Source organism: Mercenaria mercenaria, chromosome 8 (genome assembly GCF_021730395.1).
Source record: "Mercenaria mercenaria strain notata chromosome 8, MADL_Memer_1, whole genome shotgun sequence".
Lineage (NCBI taxonomy): Eukaryota > Metazoa > Mollusca > Bivalvia > Venerida > Veneridae > Mercenaria > Mercenaria mercenaria.
Genome location: NC_069368.1, coordinates 59615309 through 59637748, shown reverse-complemented (window position 1 = coordinate 59637748; position 22440 = coordinate 59615309). Strand labels below are relative to the sequence as shown.

The window sequence follows — 22440 nt, the reverse complement described above, 5'->3', positions numbered from 1 at the left end:
TATCTGTTTAGTAAGATAATAATCTTTTGACACGCAGACAAAGGTCCCTGGCCACGTGAAATCACGTGAAATCTACAAGATATCGCGGTATGCGAGATTTGTTGCTAGGGGACATGTATGTTTCCTGCAATATCATTGGTTAATTTTATTGTTGTCATGAAAATCAAAAAAAAAAAAACGATGGACAGAAGAGTTTTACCTACGAAATAAGAAGGACATATACTTCTGTGTTTCATGTCGAGATATCCGACTAGATAATTACAAAGTTTTAATTAATTTAATTGTGTTTACAGAAATTATTGTTATTATGTGGACATCCATATATTGTTGTTGAAAACTGAATAAAAGAAGAAACAGAATCTGGATTTTGCTAATTCCCTCAATAAAGCGGACTTAAGTTAGACAAACAAATAAATATTCGAAAAACAGAACTTGGGCTAAAAATATTCCCCAAAGAAACTTTGCGTAACACGCGCAGTGTTACAAATTGTCTAGAGAATTTATTTCACAACGGCCCGGTAATTGAACCCATTGCTCGCAGGCTCGATTCTCGAGATTCTGGCCTTCAGTAGACATATGTATCTTTTGAAGGGGGCTCATATTTCACTACATATTTTTCATTTTGAACTCATTTAGGATGAAAACAAACATATTTTTGTCCCAGGTCCGATACTGGTGCCTGTGGTTTTAGCGTGATGTCCTTAAATTTGGTCTGAGCAACCTTCAGCGTGTCACAAAGAGCTACATGCAGCTACTAAGGGCCATCATGTCCATCTTGTTTATGTCAAATAATAAACTAGAGTTAAATTATGATTATTTATTAACTTATTTAATATGATGTTGATAATCAATAAAAGCATGAAATTGGCCAAATATTAACAACATGTTTAAAACTTGCACTTAAGATATAGTTATGTAGAAAGTGCATCATTCAAGAACAGGCAGCAGTATGGGGTAATTCACAACATTTAAAACAATTTTATCACGGAAAGACGAGAAATGCGACTAATAAATTACTTACATAGAAGCCGACATATTTATGTCAAACAGGCAAACATAGTGTTACAATTTACAATTACATGTACGTGCCAAATTTAAGTATAAAAACAACTGTTCTAGAAGAATTGCATACATTTTCAAGTTTTATAAAATGGTATTGTAATAATGTATGTTCAAAATTACACACTGTTCATATATACAAAAACAAACATGATATTGCGCAATTTTGCAATATTAAAGCTTGCAAATTAAGTTTTAAACATTTTCGCGATTTTTTCCCTCAGTAAATCTTCGATTGATATAGATACATATGAGTGCCATAGAAAATGTGGTGGAATATAGTTCTCTTTTAAGTCCTATCTTTTTGGCCATTTCTAAAGAAGCCTCCACATTTTATTTACTTTATTTACTTTTATAAATTGATTTTGCTTTGTAAAAAAAAATCAGAAACCTGTTGCTTTCATACAATAAACATATGCTATATGCTTTTCTACGTTTCTGATGTAAAAATAAACAAGGTCATTTCATGACTATTTAACCACATTTTATGTTTGTTGATATCTCCCATAACTGGTCATAAATACATATTATGAGTGCCATTAAAACGGAAGTTATCTGATAAACGGACAAAGAATCGAATGTGTACATTATTGTTATGATCACATCCGCAAAAGAATGATGTTTTCTGCAAGCAACAGCTCTTACCAACTAACAACAACAAAAAACATGCAGAATAATCTGTCTTCTTAACGATGTGGAAGATATGTTGATAGAAAACGCTATGAACTATTTTAGAAATTTATGAATACTGACTGAATACAAAAGTTGCACTAGTTTCCTTGCAAAAATAGAAGAAAATACATATTCTTGGGAAAAATTGTAAGTTGGTTCGCACATAGCTGTACAATCATTGTGTCTAAAATTGACTTCAAGAATTTTAAATTTACATATACACACTGTCATACAAAATATGCTAATGACTATAGTATCTTTTGCCTTGCAATTTAAATTCGACTAACATATTCATGTCAATTAGATAATTTACTGTTACCTTGCCGAAACTAAACACAAGGCAAAAGAATATGAACACGTCGAGAGAATATGTCATAACTGATGACTCAAGTAATAAACGTGTAACTGAAGTTTTGCAGAAAAAGTGCAGCAAAGTAAAAGGCATTGATCTCCAGATTTTGGCAAACAACGACCTTTCTTTGAGTTTTTGTTTATAAACTATCTCAAAAATGCCAAAATAAGGAGAGAGAAACATGCCCAGTTCGGAATCGAATCCGAGCCGCCACGGCAATAAAACCTGTCAAGCGCACGCAATAATTTTTAATAATAAAGATTTATAATTAAAGTAACCCGATACAAACGCTTTTCAATTTTGAATGTAAATATCAGTAATATAACTAATTCTCATGTCTTTCAATATTAAAGTCTGTCATTGATATAGTTTCAAAGCTTTCTTAAGAAATATAGAATTAATTTCAATTTCTTTTTTTTTGTCATACGGTTTGGAGGTCAGTTCCTTTATTTCATTAAACGGTCAATAAGTGATCTATAACCTATTTATAGTTTGATAAATAAAACATGTAAAATAATAGGTAACAATTAGCAACCCCCATATTTACCCACTAAAGTATCTGCATTATAGATTTACATAAGCCGATTAAGTGAGTCAAAATTTGAAAATCTCTGGTTGCTGACTGGATGTTGAAACCAGTTAAACTGAAAAATGAGTAATATTTTGAAACATATCTCTCTACTTTTGTATCAGACACGCCATAACATCGAAATAAAATAGTATTCAATTACCAATACTGATCAAATGTAAATTAAGTATGTTATGTTTCTCGAACGGAACAAAGTTCTTATCTTACACCTTGTTACATCATGTACATTGCAAGTATAGCCTTTAGACTTGCCTAGTCAGCGCTCGATTAAGACTGCGTGCTTTAGACTGAAAAGTGTCAATTCAAATAAAATTATCATAAAAGAAAGTTTTATTTTTTCCCTATTACAAGCAGAACACAAAATGCAAAGCATTTACATGCTGACTAAAACCAAGAAAAGAAATGCATACATATAGTTGCACAAGAGCACGGAATGAACACAATTTGATTCGAAATATGTCCTAATGAACACATACGTTGTACAGAGATGTGACTTTTGGCTTGTATAATTGATGTATACTATACTATATAAAATCATTAGTCAATAATACATATACTGTTTTCGTGACTAGCACTGAATAACAATTTTAAAACAGATACGCTGCGGAAACGTATGGTGTGCATAAATGAATTGAATGAATGCATTAGGCTGACGCATTCAAAATGAATACTCAATACAAAACTTTGGATCGTGCTTGGATACATAGTCTAAAATATTTTCTAGGCCGGACAATAATGTTTTCTGTAGCAGTATGAGGAGACAAATGCAGTAGTTTTCACATGCCAGTTGATAATCCTCCTCTGTCTCAGCCGCTGTTAGAAAACAATCAGCCGCTTCCTCGAACAACATAAGTTCCATCATTGCGTAGCCGAGGAGCGAGTGGAGAAGCGGGACGTCATAGTCCAAGACTTCTTCCATTAAACAAACTAAATTTATTTCTGCTTCATCCAGTTCATGTAGAGCTTTGTGACTCAAAATCAGTAAGTATCGTGCTAGACTAGACGAGGGCAAGCATATCTCATCATGCGTGTCCACTTCGTCTTGAAGTAGCTCCGGTAGAGTAACTTTCTCCAATCCTCTGTATACTATATCTGCTGTTGCTTTGTCATTTCGCAAAGCATTCCAAAAATACACTATTGCAGACTCATAATTACATTGACTGTACAGGAAATTTCCATATTTCACACATACTTCTGCATTCTTATCAAGTGCGAGTGCTTCATGAAAATACGCATCCGCGTCACGAGTCATTTTATCTTCCTCTTCAATGGTATCAGAGATACAAGCTTTCACGTAGCATAATGCCGCAAGATTTCCCAATGTGGTACACATTTCTGGTTCAAGTTCGCCTTTGTGAATTTCCCTAAACACTTCAAGACATTCCTTATAAGATTCGATAGCTTTGTTGACATCTCCTGCCACGGAATGCATATGCCCTAGCTGATGCAGAGTATTGATCAAGTCACCTTTGATGTCCTCGCCCATAACCTCTTGCATATCATGAGCTTGTTCCAGATAATGCACGGCATTCTGGTACTGTTGCATGCTGAGGTGAGCTTCGGCAGATTTGCTGACAAGATGATTATGAATTGTCATCTCGTCTGAAGCGCAATTCGGATCGAACACCTCGTCAAAAGAAATGGAGCTTTCACATTCACCATACTCCAAGGCTTCATTGTAAAATTGAAGAGCAGTCTTGTAATCATAATTGGCAAAGTAGCAATCACCCAGAATTTGGAGAACTCTCATAAATTGCCTTCTCTCTCGACTTTTTGAGGATTTCATCAGTGACCGAGCAATAGACAGGTACTTCATCGCTTTCTGCTGAAGACTCAAGATATTGTACGAGTTTCCCATGACATAGAGCGTCTGGCAGACCAACCAAAACTTCTGTTTATCTAAACGCGGCATTCCATCTCCGAACAGTTCACAGTAAGTGTCGTAACCTTGGTAACACATGGATACGCATTTGTGATAGTTTTTCATTTTGTAGTATGTGATTCCAGAGAGAGATTGCAGCATTCCATTCAAAAATGTTCTTTTGAAACCGTAAGCACATCGGACCATGTGCAACGCCGTCTCGAAGACCGATGCTGCCCTTGGATACACGTGTAACATGAAACTTGACACACCAAGCATACAAAGCACGTGCGCGTTTTCCATCAACGAGTCTTTACCAAATATGTTATATGATCTGAACATACCAAGTGCTTTTTCATAGCATTCAAGAGCTTTGTCATAGTCTTTCTGCATAAAATGACAATCACCCAGTCTCATGATAGCTTTAGCGAACATATCCACTTGTTTCTCATCCGCTTCGTAACAATCAAGGAGCGATATAGCCTCAGTGTAACACATGACAGCCTCTTCCACGTTCCTGTCTTCTGTATTTGACGTCAATGAAGACGTCATCTGTGAAATATGAGACTGAACAGAGCTTGATGTTGACGTTGAAGATGAATCACTTGCGTCTTTCTCAAAGAAGTCACAAATTGCTATAATTACATCATCAAAAACTGAATCTTCATGATTTTTACCGACAATGTATCCGTTCCCAAGTTCAATTAGTGCAACTGCTATTTCAAAGTTGGCTTCTTCATCTTGAAGATCACGGTATGTATTGAGTGCTTTATTCAGGAGAACAAGCCCGGACGACGATTTACCCTGCTTTGATTTAACAGTACCAAGATTTTTCATTATACGGGCACTGAATCTGAGCATTCCTGCTGTACCGTCTTGGATTGCGTCGATGATATCAAGTATTTTCTCGTACACTATTTCTGCTTTTTTGTACTCTTCTTCTTGAACCAACTTGTCTGCAAGACGACAAAACGATCTAGCAAGTGTTAAACTGATGCTATGGGCATGTAGAGGGGATACTATATCTCGAGGCTCATGGTGCTTTCTTCGAGTTTTCTCTGACTTTTCTTGCTGATAGATATCCTGCGTTTCTTTATCTAAGCTTGGAGTTTCCCTTTCATTCACATCACATTTCTCTTCATCATTGGGCACCACTTGTACTACACTTTGTAAATCGCAATTACGGCGTTGATGAAGAAAGAAATCCCAGCCTTCGTTATCAGTTTCACTAGATGCGAGTTCATATTCAAGAGAAAAGTCAGTGAGTGGTGATTCTTTCTCAGTAATATCCATTTCTAATTCATCAATGCCGTGTAGATCACTATGGTCCCAGTCTAAGGAACCATGTGAACCATTGCTCATTAAACTCTCGGTGTCATCATTGTCTGTGCTTTTTGTGGATTTCAACACTTTCTCCGTTACACATTTTGAGTCTTTTGTTTGAAGTCTATCCTTACAGTAAAACTGAAATTTTGCTAGCCAGTCAACGGCCACGTCTGAATCATCCGAACTCTGCTTTTTCAGTCCCTGGTCGGTAACTCTATAACTCATACCGGGAACCAGCAAGTATTGGGGCATTGTAGAACTTAGGGGAAATAAATTTGGCTTTCTTTGCTGAGAGACTGGAGTGTTCGGCAAAGAGAAGGACTGAAATGGATCGAAAAAGTTGGCGTCGTGTTTTAGACAATTGTAAAGTGCCCTTGTGAAAGCGTCTTCCAGAGGCCGACATTTTAGCTCAGACGCTTGTCTTTGTTCCTGGTACCATTCTGTAGCCTCGTTATCAAGTTGGTTCTCCAGCTCAGAGTCGCAGAACTCGACTGTGTACTGCAGCAAAGCAATAGCATGCATGCACAGCCACTGCCATTCTAGAGGATTGGAGCGGCACATCCTGCTACGCCGGATACAAATGTCCGCCAAACCTGTCAGCGTTTCCACAAGCAGACGGCCATTGTCTTCTGGTTTTTCCTGCAAAATATACATAAAAGATTAAATTTTATGCAGACGGAATATTCATAAATGAAACGTTTGAAAAAGATAGCAAAATGACTTCTGATTACTGATTAATAATAAATATACACAGACACTATTACGATGCGGAACATTTATTGATGAAATATCGCGAAAAAAAAAAGGATAGAAACCAGTCTCAACAATCAAGATCCGGCGACCGTTGTCTTGGCAAATTCTTACGTGATGCATTTTCTTGCCCTTAATGCGTCTGTATAGTTGTCTCTCCTCTGTTTAATAATGCACGAGTCTGCAGTGTTTGCACGCGAGTATACTGAATTTGGATTTAGATGCACTAGTTAAATTTAGATATTTCGGTTTTTATGGCTGATCGGAATCTATCAAAACAATTCTGCAGATGTCTATCGCAATGCAAACAATATCAGAACATTAAAGTATGTTTTGGTGTAAGCAGTAAATGCAGTGTCAGTATTCAAACCAAGTTTTGGCCTCGTAATTAACGCGATAGACAGTTTATTACACATAGCACACAGCAGCGCATTAATGTTGTTATATTTAAGTATATATATAACAACTAAATAAAACTCAATGAAACTCTTTTTTATTTCAAATTTTGAAAATGACAAAAATCTGCAGGCGCGCCCCCTTTAAACCGGATGAAACCAATTGGTATTAACATCTGATGCATAATTGAATGTTCTTGTAATCCATTTAGTTTATTTCGGGTCAGACATATTTCAGGAGATTGTTCAGTTCAAAAGAGGAATACCACTGTGATGCTACATATCTTTTCTGTCAAACATATAACGTAACGGATTGAGGTCGCCTTTCAAAGCGACAGTTAATTCCCCGTGAGCGTTCATGTGATTAAAACGACCAGTGTCGACTCTACCTCCGGGGACATACAAACGAATATCACGACATAGGAATTTTACACACAGCATAAAAATACGCATTTTTGTTTGGTAGTTCAAGGTTCTGGTCTATCCTAATTTGCGCAAAGGGTTGTGAAATTAAGTGTCACAGGTTGCGTAACTACACCCATAACCGGCAAGCAAGGTCCGGTTTTAACAGAGGTTCACGACTTGCTTGCTTAAATGTAAAATAATAAAAGAACTCTTTTCGCCTAGCGCATATATGCGTTGCTGGGTAAGATCGTCAAAATGACTGTTCGGTGTATTTCCGTTTATGAGGCAGTGTGTCCTTTCGATTTCGGTCGCAGAATATACTTAACAGAAAATCCTCGAGTGATGTATAAAGAGCAATGATGGATATAACTGAAAACAGAAGATGTCAGTTTAAAAAGAATAAATAAGCCGTGCCATTGGAAAACCAACATAGTGGGTTTGCGACCAGCATGAATCTAGACCAGCCTGCGCATCCGCGCAGTCTGGTCAGGATCCATGCTGTTCGCTAATGGTTTCTCTAATTGCAATAGGCTTTAAAAGCGAACAGCATGGATCCTGACCAGACTGCGCGGATGCGCAGGCTGGTCTGGATCCATGCTGGTCGCAAACCCACTATGTTGGTTTTCTCATGGCGCGGCTCAAATATCAAAGAGCGAAATAGTTTAATAAGACGTTAAAAGCATACCTGGATTTCCTTGTAAAGTTTGAGAAAGCCAGCCTCAGCATCGTCAAACCTGGAAGAGTTTAGAAAATCTCTAGATGCCATCAACATGTCTGTAAGATCCGTACTAGAAACACTCAGGGTATCGTCCGTATCTTCTACAGCCATGTCTGTGTTCATCTAAATAAAAAAGAACAAATCTGGTTATAAATTGTTTGTCTTTAAATGCTCTGTCAGTGTATATTTTTTTACCAATTTTACTATCAAATTATATTTTACACGCGTTTCTGTAAAAATACGTCACACTGTCATTTATTAGACTACACTGAACGAAAATTTTAACGCAAGAACAATGTTTTTGTGAGCGTTGATATTCTGGTTTATGTTACTTTTAAATATTTGCTCAAATGTTTTAGTCGCTTATCATCCGTCTGTCTGTCTAACTCTTCGCAATATCTGAATCTAGCAATTATGACAACCACATGTGAAATTAATAACCATAGAACAGAAAACAGTCTTTTAACGAATTTCAGCAAAATACAAAATGTACGCCTTTTCTAATAATATAGTTCAAAAAGTAATTCTACACCTCTCATTGAAATTACTAATTTGAAATTCGTATCAAATAAAAAGATCTAGCAAATTGTGTATACATTTATGTGTCTGTATTCCAGCTGCCTGGCGCTCGCGTAGGATGGTTCAAGTCCTATCACCTATCAGACTTTGTTTGGTTAATCCTTATTTTTGTATCCATTCAAAGTTTTCATATGTCTATACTATACACTGTGGCTAGAAATAATTCTCGAAAAAAAACACGGGTCAAATCATTACAGTGTGAAATCCCATTCCATTGCTTATTCCTATTACAAAACAAATTTGTTGAGTATTTTCAACGAGCGGCATGATCGTTTCAATTTATGCTGTGTTCAAAATGATTCAGTCCAGGATGAAAACAATGATATTTATGAGAATTAACATGTAAAATAAACTATGGAAATGTAGTTGGCTCTACCTAATACTTTTGTTTTAAAATTTTCCTTATTCTCGTAACACTTACAAAAACAATCATTCTGTCGCTGCCAGCTTTCTCAATGCTTTGCTTTTTGCTAATATTACCAGAATTCTTATCATTATTTATGTCTTCTTCCTATTCAATCTTGACAACTTTATACGAGCTGAATATATAGCATTTGCAGTGCTTCCACCGACGTACGAATCTCGTTTAGAAAACTGATACATTATTGCAAATATTGCATTGCACAAGATGAGTTACTGCATAAAAACTGTTTAATAAATGTAAAATAAACTACCTCTGTCTTCCAAAGCATTTTATTTTCTCCGAGAACTATGCTTCGATAATAATGCAATGTCCTTTGGATACAAATGTTTTGCCCATAACTTTACTAAGATCATACATTTATATCCAAAAATCTGTAACAGTGTTGTTGACTAATAATTCTTTTAGGAAGTTTTTTTCCTTATATGTCTTAAATTTTTTTATTGGTTGTGGTCCATTAAGCACTCAGTTAATTTTATCAAGTCTTTCGGACACACACAACTATATTGCCTAAAAAGAGTGTTCGCCATTCAGTTAGTTAAAGTCAGTTTCACCTAACTGAACGCTCTTTTATCGAGTTCAAGAGAAAGTCGGATAACAATGACCAGTCGTAAGACTTCAACCTTGCCAATGATCAATTTCAAACTTGTTTTCAGTTGCTGGTCTCTAAACTGGTACCATGGACTTTGGAAAATTATTGCCACTATCGGAACTTCACAAAAACACTTGCACGATGCATTTCCAGCAAAAAAAAACATGATTTCTAAAGGTATCCAAAGCAACTGTAAATCCTTTCAAATTGACTGATATGACTGTGTCTCGAAACGCACATATACACATGGCGTCAATATCTCTGGAAGAAATTCTATGATGACAGTGAATAGGCGGAAAGTAATTGTGTAGAAATCTGATAGTCTGGTGTTTTCATATTGGTTATTATATACATCGTGGGAGAAATTTATAGAACTATTTATAATTTACTTTTTGAATACTGTTTTCTGATGATCTCAAAGGGTTGTCCAAAATTTAAAGATATGAACTTGGCGTAAATTCGACAAAATGTTTTTCACATAATTTGTTGTCAAATCAACAGGTTTTTTTTTTACATTCTTTACTCATTTGTTGTGTGTCAACATCAATGTCATATTTTATGTATTTATTCAAATTATTTTATTCCATTTAACCTCATCGTGCGCGCTCTCTTATGCAAAAGGTACCATATGACACATATTTGAACGTCTTACAGAGTACAAAACGTAAATTATTGGATAGCTATACTTCGCGGGAATCGTTTTGAACTTCCCCAAAAAAAAGTTTTACAGGCACTATTTGTCCCCTCCCCAGCCACCACCTTAAAATTGGCAAAATGTTAAGATTATTGTGTCTTAGTCTTGTTTTATATTTTGCTCGATCGTAGGCTAACATGCCACGCCTTAAGAGCTTACTTTTAGTCTAGCCTTTTATTTACTTGATGGTAGTATAATATGAGTTCACAGTTGGTCTAGTCTTATTATTTACTTGATTTTTGATAACATTTTTATACTTTTACATTGCGGTGGCGGTTTGGACCCCACCTATGTGTGTTGTTTATATGCAGACATATGTCCGGTGTATATTTTCTATATTTTCGTCATATAAAATAAATGACATTTCCACTGCATATGCCTTGTATTGATTATATCACACATATGAACCAGTAACCAGACTAGTGCCTTGTCTTATTTTAAGGTAGTGGTATTTGTGACGGGAAGGGATTCAAAAGAAGTTCTACAGGCACTATTTGTCCGGATAAACGCATTTTTGAAAAAAATGTACACAAACTCTTGTCAGAAAAAAAGACTTATTTACTTACCGTGCCATATTTGTTATCATGTCTGGGTTGGACAGGCGAGAGTTGGGTCGCTAGACGGTTGCAGGCATGCAGGATTTTGCGTGATGCGGTGTCTGTTGGTACGGCCAGTTTAGGAAAACTGAAGCTGGACATCTTATAGGCATTGTTGATGATGCCGGGAACGCCTGCAAAAGTAAATTAATTATTATATAGGCATCAGAACTAAAAAAAATACAAACTTCAAGTAGGCACTATCTATTTTAGATATATGTGTAGGTAACTGCATCAAAGTACACAGTCTGAAAAAATGTGTAAGATATCGTTTTTGAAAAAAAAAAAACCAGTTTATTTGAGCTGAAAATAATGACCCTGGGTAAAATATTTGGGAAAAATGGAGACAACTACCCTGAAACGTTATTGTAGGCTTAGATGGCTACGTACATAGTATTTCATGCAAACCATGCACTTTTTACCTCTAGGCACGAAAAAAATCATGCATAATTACTGTAATGGTCAGCACTTCGAAAAGAGAAATATGTAAAGATCAAATTATTTAATGCCCTGGAAAGTGCGACATTTTTGTAATGAATTTTGTCAAAAAATAGACGTTTTTTTTTAAATGTTATAACCCACAGAATTTCACAGGGTAAAATATGTTGAGAAAGCTATTGCTGGAAAGAGAACGATCTCTGCTCCCCATTTATATGTGTCAAAGCATGGGGAAAATATTTAGAAATATAAGAAAATCAAAGAAAACAATTTCAGAACTGTCAGATGCATGACTGCGTTATCATGTATATAGAGGATATTACATGAGTGTCTTTTCATATTGAATTGATTAAACGAGTTGAATAAAATAATAAAATGCGAGGCTCTGCCGAGCATTTTATCAATTTTATTCAACGAGTTTAATAAAATCAATGTGGAAAGTCACAAATGTAATATTATTTTATCACATGATAGCCTTCCCTGTCGAAACATCAAAAATTCTACTTCCTTTTACTATATAAACAAGACAATTTGACCAATGTCTCCTATACTATAAACGACGTCGACGTCAAAGCTTTATTACACTAGTGTATTATCATTTTTATTTAATGGCTTTATTACACTCCCGCGACGTCAAACATGTGATAAGCTTTAGTTAGGAACCTTGGTCATCTCCTCTTCCCGACATACTGATTTGAAAATGATGTAATCGAGAAAAGCATTATTCTGTAAACAGCTTAGAAATATTTCTTTTTTTTTAATTTGTACATGTAAATTAACGTTTACATATAACAGACGTCATGATTTTCTCTAGAATCATTGGAGATATACCTATTAAAATATGTTATTTTGTGTAATAATCCACTTAGCCTCAGAGTTTGTCTAAATGAAGTTAATAATACATAGCTAGTGAACCAGCTCACAACTGAACCCATGCCAGGTATTTTTAAAGGAATTCCTTGCTCAATGACCAGTTATAGATACAATATGTATACACCCTCAGCTTGATAGACGCATTCATGAACCTTGCCATCTACTCGCTTCCGGCATTTCTACTGGGCAAGACACGCCACGTGCTTATCCAAAATATTTCATATCTGGTTAAACGGGCAGCCAAACCACGTAATTCTTCGGTACCTTACCGACGAGGAAATTCGCTCGATTCAGGTAACATTTTTGTCTATAACTTCCTCTTTATTTGACGAATATAGATAAAGAATTGTCGAAGACACAAAAAAATGAGTGTTTCCGCAGCCAGACATTCTATTAGTAATATGCTTTTACATAACACTTCAGCCAGATCCTAGTGTGCACGTTGCCTCCACGTTTGGTCTGTGGACAAGCATTTGAGTAAATGTTTGAGAGAAGTATTAAAAATGTCTGGCTAACGCTCTGTGTAAGAAGGAAATGTTTATCAAAAATATTTCCCGAAGTGACTTGGGTTGGCCTGCAATGTCAATTAGATGGAATGCCAGACAGTTAGATATGAGTTCTGGTGGAAACATGTTTTCTATGAATTATAGAAATATTAAAGTGAAATATATCTGTTAATGCCACAGGTGAAAAATATCAGTATCTTTTACATCTCTTTAGAAATAAAAAGGCGTGAAATTACAAGAAATTAGTTTCATTAACAGGTAAGATCAAACTAATTTCTTCCCCATAAATTTTGACATATAATGTATAGATCTATTTGACATAACGACAAATCCCCCCCCCCCCCCCCACCACATCCCACCCCTCACTTTAATACGATAAGCTTACTAGTAATTCCATCAATATTCAAATGAGATTGCGTTTTAGCTAAACATGTAAATTAAATTTCTCGACTTTTGCTTTCCCTAGATTATCGTTTGTTCCGGGCAATTTGAAATTCTAGCTAGTTCTCTTGCAATCGTGGAAATGAATTGACACAAAAACAAGTTATAAATACGCCACAGCATAATCTAGCTGGCCTTTGGGATCGTAGCTTGTATGCAATATTGATTCCATAAATGAAGACTTTCTGTTTCTTCGTCAATAGACATTCATCAGCTGCCCATTTATATTGCTCAGTATAGAATGTATGCCATTATACTACCATGTAAATGCCAATGTTCATTGACAATAAACAATGGAATAAATCGGTAAAACAACTGTGAAAATAATCCAATTCAATTTAATTCACAGAATATAATATATGGCAAATACAATGTCACATTGCTGAGGCTCAATATACATTTTGTAATGCCAAAAGAGATGTTGAACTGAATTTAACTGAATTTGTCAAAAGACATTCCATCAGCTGCCAATTTGTAATACCTAATAGAATATTTGCCATTTAGATGTAAATGTCAGTGTTAAAGGACAATAAACATTAGCAAAAATTGGTTCCCCAACTTAAAGTTTAGTTCAGGTCTTTATAAGTCTCAGTCAGCGAAATAATTTGTTGATGGTGGCTGTCGTTATACAAACCGGAAAGCCGAACGTTCCGTATATAGTAGAAACGTGAGCATGATCAATAATTTGCACGGGTGATTCAATTGCATTTAGGCCTTAGCCTGCTGGCGGCAGATGATTCTGCCTTTGCGACCAGTGCAGACCAAGATCAGCCTGCACATCCGTGCAGTCTGATCATGGTCTGCACTGTTCGCTATTCAGTCAGTAAATTTTCAGTGAAAACCCCTTTGAATAATAAGTGGTACTGTCCAAATTGAAAGACGGGCCAGTCCATTATAGAAATTTAGCAGGGTAAGGGTTAGGCTATGACAGTGGTCTAGACAATTTATTTGGATATTCATATATGCAATTAAATGTCAGTGGAAAAATTATATTGCAGAATCTTTTTGCCAGCTTTGCTAAATTTAACTGGTTTTACAAGTAAATAAAACATGTTTAGAAGTGTTCTCTTTATCAATAAATATGGGACAGGCTCCAAATATTAACGAAACTTTTTCAAAAAGCTGCATTTATACACAGGCATTTGCGGTTTCAATAAAAAAAGACAGTCTTTCTAAGTAATAAAAAATAATCCTTAAGTGTACTATTAAAGCATGTATTGCACGACTTCTTTTACAAATCGCTGGTCAATAGTTTTTGTTTGCCATTTACAGGTGTGTAGTCCACCACACGTTTGCTGAACTAAAGTCAAAACTTGAAAAGAAAAACATTGAAATCTATTTCTGATGCCATGTAATAAAACACTAATTGAACGTCTCGTTCCGGTTAACAGTCATTTAACTATTATCCGGAGGTCTGAAGAATCCTTCCACCATTCAATAAAATGTTTAATATACAAAAAGTATTTTTGAACATCCCTCAAACTTTGAAACCAGACACCCGGAGATAATTAAGGCCTGCGTTGGAAATGAAACATTTTTTATATACACGATATTGACCAAATTATAACGATACGGAAAGGTCACTAGAACAATCGTGACTTAAGTCGATCATAATAATACCTTTCAGGCTCAAGATTTAAGTGAGTTGTTTCAGAGTATGAGCCATACAGGCAGGGGAAATACCTAAACTGATCATTAAGAACTCATTCTCCATCTTTCAAATCTTGCTGTGTATAATCAAATACCATAAAGGTATGTTGTGTAACCATCTTAAATTACCACATGATGATAAATGCCGTTTCGCTCTAGTATACAAATGGAATGAGGGTTTGATCAAAATAGAAATTTGAAATCCGAATTTCAAGCCAACCTAAAAGAGAAACGATCGTATGTTTACAAAAATAAATGTTGTAGTAATATTGGTTTATCTTGCAGTCGTATCTGTTATTAATTGCAAAATGGTAAGTGGTTTTCATTTTGAAGCTCCAGATGGGATTAATACCTGTTATTTAACCGTAAAAGTTAAAGTACATTGAAAAAAAAATCCCACTAACTTGTTACTTACCATATTGATTTCCCAAACGAAGGAAAAGACAACAGTGTATTTATGTTTATTCTGTCAAAACAACAATGGAAGCATTAAATATATATTGTATTTCGAGAGAAAGACTAAATAATAAATGAGATATGACCGAATAGTCACGATAATTCTAATTTCTATATAAAATTCCACTTAATTCTTCTCGAAGATAGTGTAAATCGTGAATAAGTTATGTTGTTTATCGGAGTTATTGACAGTATTCCAGCGAAAGAAAATGCCAATTAAGCAATATTGCAAAGTCATCAAGAAATACACATTCCGTGCTAAATTATTTACGAAATGATTCGTGTATTGAGAACATGAAAACAATAGCAGTAACTGAGGTTTGATTAATTGTTGGTTTTATGTGAGAAGATATCCTGTTGATGCGATCAGCAGTCAATATTTGACTTGGTACGCACGAAAAAGGGAAATATACAAATATTTTCAATCTATCAACTAAACTGAACTATAACGAACGATATTTCATGAAAACAATAGTATTCAAATTTTACTTTCTGCGATAAAATGGTTTCATTTTTTGGAAAAATATATAAATATATATATATCAGCAACAAAATAGAAAAAAAGTTCTAAATATTGAAAGTAAGGTTGCAGAATAAAAGGTTCAAAATTTAAACATTGTTGCAAAAACTTTTCTTTTTTTTTAATCGCCCATACTGCCATATTTCTTTTCGTTAGTTTCTCACACACTTATTTGAAACACTCTAAATGTAGTAAAAGACTGAAAGAGTCGTTTCAATCAAAATATGTCTGGAACCGGTCACTTCCTTCCAATGTGCTATTCAAAATTTCATCGTTTTAATTTCAAGAGTTTTGAAATATACACGAGATAACTGTCGCCTGTATAAATCCACAGACACTAGCCTTGAAATCTCAGGATTTTCTGATGCCAATCCTGCCATGTCCATGTTACCTAATTGAGGGGCATTTGCTTGTCCGTGCTGCACTTTACTTAGGCCGAACTGTAACTTACAAAACGCGGAGAAAATGCAGAGGTAAGTTAGCTTCTCATACTGAAGGGAATAACTGACTTCTATGACAAGTGAATCTTTATAAAACTCTCATACGTAGTGTTAGAAAATCAAAAGCTAATTAAAAATGTACACATGTATTAACCAAGACAGAAAAAGCCTAGTTACCTTTTGGCGTATTTTCAATAACCTACGTCATACATTGACTAATCACAATTAATTGAGAGACAACAGGGGCTCTTGCCAACTTTCTAAGGAGACAGTCGATTCTAGATGCAGTCAGAGAAGAGTGTCAACTTACCAAGGGTAAACCTTTTTGTTAATTTGACATACCATGCACGATGCCAGAACAATTTAGCTCTATCCACAACCCTTTCTTAGTTTTTGGCAGTTTTGCAAAAGCGTTCGTTAAACTTATATTTGACAGCTTTCGTCTTCGTCAGTCTTGTTTTCGTTTCAGTGAAATATTAGTTGTGGATTTCAGTCTTGTTGTCGGCTTCAAATTCATGATTATTATCAAACAATACAATAACATATAACGTCTAACTTAGCACAGTTTTTCTATGCACTGGCCACATTAGGAGTTTGATAAGACATTTTAATTCTCCTCACACTGTGTAAATATTGACTGTCACGATTGTGGTTTGGAGTCCCGTGATAATTAAGTTTGTTCTCCTGTCGTTGTACAGATATATCTCATTTATAGCCCTATATATTTATGTTGCTTCCTAGTAACTAAAAAAAAGGAGAGGCTTCTTATTGAGGTCAAGACGCTGATAAAAATATTTGCTGATAACAGATAATTTTCCCGAGTTTTCTAGGTTATAAAAGGCATGATCTCCTGAAAGGTAAAAAAAACACAAATGAGGCTAATGAGGCATGTATCAAAATACGGAGTAACTTATATCGCTAGTTATTCATTGGAGCATTTAAATCTGAATATTGTTTTTGTTGTTGTTGATGATGGATGATGATGATGATGATGATTGAAATGCCGCCAATGATGCTGATTATAAGGACGATGATGAAGTAGACAAAATGACAAAAATGACATTGACGTTTGTGAGGATTTTGATGATGAAAATGACGATGCTGATGCTGATGTTACTGCTGTTAATGATTATACCGACGATATTGATGACTTTGATCTTTTATGAGTTTCATGCACTGTTCAGATGTATAGTTTATTTGATACATTATTTCCTCAATGATGAAGTAGACACCTTTTTAGCGAAATAATTAATAATGAACGACATATGATCAAATAGTCTATAATCATCTGACTTTACTCTGTTTTTTTTTCAGCCATCTTGAAGTGAGTGAGAACAGTGAAAAGGTTATATTGATTATCGGTATTAATGACAATCTTTTTGCGGGAAAAAAATGCCTACTAAGCAATTTTGCCTTGCAGCCACTGTCGTTGTTCCGCGCTAAATTATTGACGTGAACTCCAGATACTAATGTATAGATGAAATGCAAATAATAGAAGTAAGATGTAATTAATGGCTTCATATGAGGAGAGAGACAGCAATCATTATGTAACTGGTTTCTGTCATGTCAAACTAAAGTCTTCTTTCATCAAGGGACAGTACCCTGTATTTACCGTTGATAAGAAGAATTAGATATGCGAGTTTCTTCCCTTATCTACCCGTTTGGTAACATAACGTATCTTATCACCGAGCCTGAGATTCAGTCGGTGCTATTTTTTGCTTTGTCATAACATACGCGCTATCTTGTGTGTATGAGAAAGTTGCTGTTACTGGCCCGTTTAGTTTCTAACAGTAGAACAGAAACACATGAAAAATCAACCGACTGGAACCCTGGCTACTTTTCACAAATAAACAGTGTTATTATCATCTATAAAAGAAAAGGAAAGACGAAATGGGAGTCCGTATAATTAATGCAAGAATTTTACAGGATAAAATATTTTCATGATCACCTCAAATAATAACCAACCTTAAGAAAAGATAGCTATGATGTAATTATGATCATATGAATTGTAATGATAAAAATATCATTTCATCAGTGATATGTGATTGAAATTTTAATTAAAAACATTTAAATTGTAAAGGTATCCGGATAAGAAAATTTTGATTCATCAAAAGCTTTTAAAACTCGATTTGTAACAGTTAGTGTTAAAATAACATTTGCTTCAAGGCTTTCTTTCGATTTTATTAAATGAAAGTTCATTTTTGAGTACAGGCTATGAAATGGACTAACTGGTATTGTGGAATCTTTAACTTGCAGCAATTAAAACTCATGTATTTACAATATGTAGCAGTACAGAAAGAAATAAAAATTTTAGACACCGGTCACATAATTTTAAGTACTAAAATTTTAGGTTTATCAGACCACTATCGCATTTGCATTTGCTTAGTTAATCAAGTATGATATGTTGCGCAACAGAACATCTGGTTGTATATATCCGTATGGATAGCACACACTGCATGCAGTTGTGTGAACTCGCAATTCTGTGATCAAAAGTATTCAATAATTTCCGAAAAAGTCAACGTTTTAGGATATATTTTTAGGATAGATGATGATTTAATTAAATATCCAGTTCATTTCCTTTCATTTCTTTTCATCATGAAGTTTTTCTTTTTATAGCTGACCCTTATACAGGCGCGGATACCTGCTGTGTTAACATAAGTTTTATCATATTGTCATGCTGACAGCTACTATACTTAACACTTTGCTATTAATCAGAAACACATTACACCCTTATATATAATTAGCAAACAGCCAACATGCTATATGATATTTTACTTTTAAATCAAAATTACTGTAATATTAAAATCTATTTTAAATAAAAAGATATCAAGTTAAAAGATATATCAAGTCAAGCCACTGTTCACATTTAAACTTAGAATAGTTTTGACAACTATTTGTTCGACTGTATGATAATTACAATTAACCACTCGAATCAATAGAATACTTCCCGTAGTGCTAAATGTATGTGTTAGTCCATTATATCATATAGCAACCTGGTAATACATAAAAATACTATTTTTATTTCGCACGCACTAATTTACTTTTACAAAAATGCAACCGATATATTGTCAGTCACAGTGAAGCGTGGATGTACAATTTACAAAACTATAAACTGTAATTTGTGGCATTTTAAATCTGTTATATTCTGAGATCGAATATTTCAATGATACGTGGTTGAGACAATTTACATTTTTAGACTGTAACAATGACACATGACTGACTTTTACCGAAATACATAGTAATTTTTGACACCATTTTCTTTTTAACATAAATTAAACGATATGTAACGAAAAATCGGATAAAGGCAATATTTTATCTTTTATTTTTAAAACAATCAGCCAAAAAACTTAAGCTTTACAATGGTATTCCAGCTATAATAGTTCTAATATCTTTGCCTCTACTACGGAATACTTCAAGCAAGACCGAGAATCTTATCAGCTAACCGAACATAACTCGGACATTTTGGGCAGAGTGGCTAAAGTGCAATTTTAGCCGTTTTTAAATGCAAATGGAAGCAAGATGCTATTGAATTACTTTAAATATTTTTGTATCATCATTTTCTTTGTTTGTTATACTTTCACGTCATAACAATGATAAAAATTGTTTCAGAGGAGAAACAGTATTAAATGTCCTTTAAAGTAAGCGAAAAACGTGTTTTGCTTGCATTTTATATAAGTTATATAGAGAAATACTATGGTTGGTTTCAAATGAAATTGGAAGCAAGACGAAATAGTGTTACATTAATAAAAAATACACCACTGGAAAGATAAGAAAATGAATTTTATGGTAGGAACAGTGATAAATTTAAATATCAGAACAGGAAATAAGAATGGTCGAAACAAAATTTAATCCTTCTATATTTCAATGTAAATCTCAGGTCTGTCTGATATCGGAAAGTCTCTGCGGTGGCTGTTCTCGCACCCCGCTGCGGATGGCTTGATAACACGCCTAAGAAGAAAAAAGTTGGGTATGAGAAGATCCGCAATCAATGGTTCAATAACAAAAACAAAAGAAAAAAAGTAAAAGTTATTCAAAAGTTTGATTATCACTATCACTTCATCATTTTTCATGATTTGAAGACTAATTTTAAATAACTTACATTTTATATTCAGGAAAAGGTATTCCATTCCATTAAAATTCTGCATGTGTGTGTGCACGTTTGTGCGTGCGCGTGTGTAAGAGTGGGGGTATTTATTATATATCTATATAAATTCTGTAAAAAATCGGCTTGTATTTTACAATTAAATATGAACAGACAGACAGAAATTCCGTATTGTACCTTTTAAATTCCGTATTGTACCTTCCGTATTGTATGATGCCGGACTATTTTCATTATTATGCATGACCCGACACATTTCTATAAATAGCGCACATAAAAATTTCACTAAGTTCCATTTAATATCGATAAACATTGAAGATTTTGTTCAAGAACAAAACAAGAATCAAAATGGTAAAGGTATATAATAAAAGGGTCATTATAACAGTAGCTAGATCTGGGACTTTGTATTCGGCTCTCGTGGATTTTTGCACGGTCGGATCACACTCGGCGCTTGCGCGCCTCGTGAGATCCGATCTAGCAAAATCCACTCGAGCCGAATACTGCATCCCAGATCAAGCTACTGTTATAATAACCCTATTATACTGTAGCCTAGAACCAAGCGGCTGATGTAAGAAAATCCAGTGTTTTTTTTTTTTAATTTTAAACTGACGATTCAAAATTTTCTAGAATTTTATACTTATTGTGAAGCTGTAGTTAGTCAATACTTTGAACAAGAAATACCTGATAACTACAAGTGGTAATGATCGCCCCTATCCCTATATATCTGTAGGCAATAGCCCAAATCGGTAAGATTCTGTCAAAGTGAACTAAAAGTAAAAATTTGTATTTAATAATGTTAATTTTGCACACATCATGATATTAAACCCTCATCATGCTGGACACGATTGATTCTTTCTGATCATGTTCAGCCTGCACATCCGTGCAGTATGATCATGATCTGCACTGTTCGCCATTCAGTCAGTATCTTTTTGGTAAGCACCCCTTTTAACAGTTAATGGTACTGTCCAAATTGAGAGATGGACAAGTTCATTATAGAAATTTAGCAGGGTAAGAGTTAAACCTTACTTTACAGTCGCAAAATTCATGTCAAAAACTTTAAATACCTATCCCAAATTAAGTCGATTAAAGGGCTGATTGATAACACAGCCTACCAAAGCGGATAAACAATTCAAATTAATTAAACTAATGAGAACTTCGCCATCAGTTTAGAATTTGCTACTGTTCATTACAATATAAAATCAATCTCAAGTTTTCAAAATATAGAAGAACTATAGATGTAACGTTATAGCTTCTCATGCTGAACGGAACAACTATATGCTAGGACATGAGTGAATTCTTACACAATGTCTCATACACATTACTAGTAGATATTGATTGTGAACTAGAACTTGGAACATAATTATGGTTTAGTGTCCAGAAATAATTAGGTTTTTATAGATAAATTAACGAGTAAAATGACCAAGACGTTTTAGCATATATTCTTATAAGAAAACAACTGTAATTTTATGCAGGTGCATCATAAGCCTTTTGTTAATATATGCTATAATTGTATATTTATGCAACAGGTTGCATTATCAATCAATCAATCAATCAATCAATCAATAATTCCTATGTGTTTTATGCTGCTTCATTTTACATAGCGGGTCAATAAAAACTTTTAAAAATAAGAATAATAAAAATAAATGATACTAGAGAATGTAAAACGTTCTGCGGTTATGAATGTATACTTTGCAGTGCAATAAGGTCCGTATTAAATCGTTCATTTAAGTTATAAGTCTGAAATATATTTAGTTTAATAACATTTTAAGAAAGAGTCACCAGATCTAAATTAGCAACTGAACGATCACTATTTCAACTATTAATGGTACTTGGTCAGTTTGGAAGCCAGACTGAAACGACATGCGACTGAATTGGCTGCAGACGACTTGAAGGAAATAAGCATGGTGTCGTCTGCAGTAAAAATGTAATACGATGTTTGTTCATTCGCCTATAGCGTAGGAACACCATAAACAAGACGGAATAAGGCTTCACCATCTCTAATACAGAT

The 22440-nt window shown here is 34.5% G+C and overlaps 1 protein-coding gene across 3 annotated transcripts in view; it reads right to left on the bottom strand.

Annotated features, from left to right (window-relative positions):
• Nucleotides 1-802: 802 nt before the first annotated feature.
• The window catches only part of LOC123566274 (uncharacterized), a 42601-nt gene continuing 20963 nt past the window's right edge, over nucleotides 803-22440 (bottom strand). For all 3 annotated transcript variants that reach the window (XM_045360219.2, XM_053550065.1, XM_053550064.1), the window contains exons 2-4: nucleotides 10980-11143; nucleotides 8095-8250; nucleotides 803-6498 (exon numbers count right to left, since the gene is read on the bottom strand). In XM_045360219.2, the coding sequence (XP_045216154.2) occupies nucleotides 3331-6498; nucleotides 8095-8250; nucleotides 10980-11143 (3488 nt within the window). In that variant the 3' untranslated portion in view covers nucleotides 803-3330. The remainder of the gene's footprint in view (nucleotides 6499-8094; nucleotides 8251-10979; nucleotides 11144-22440) is intronic.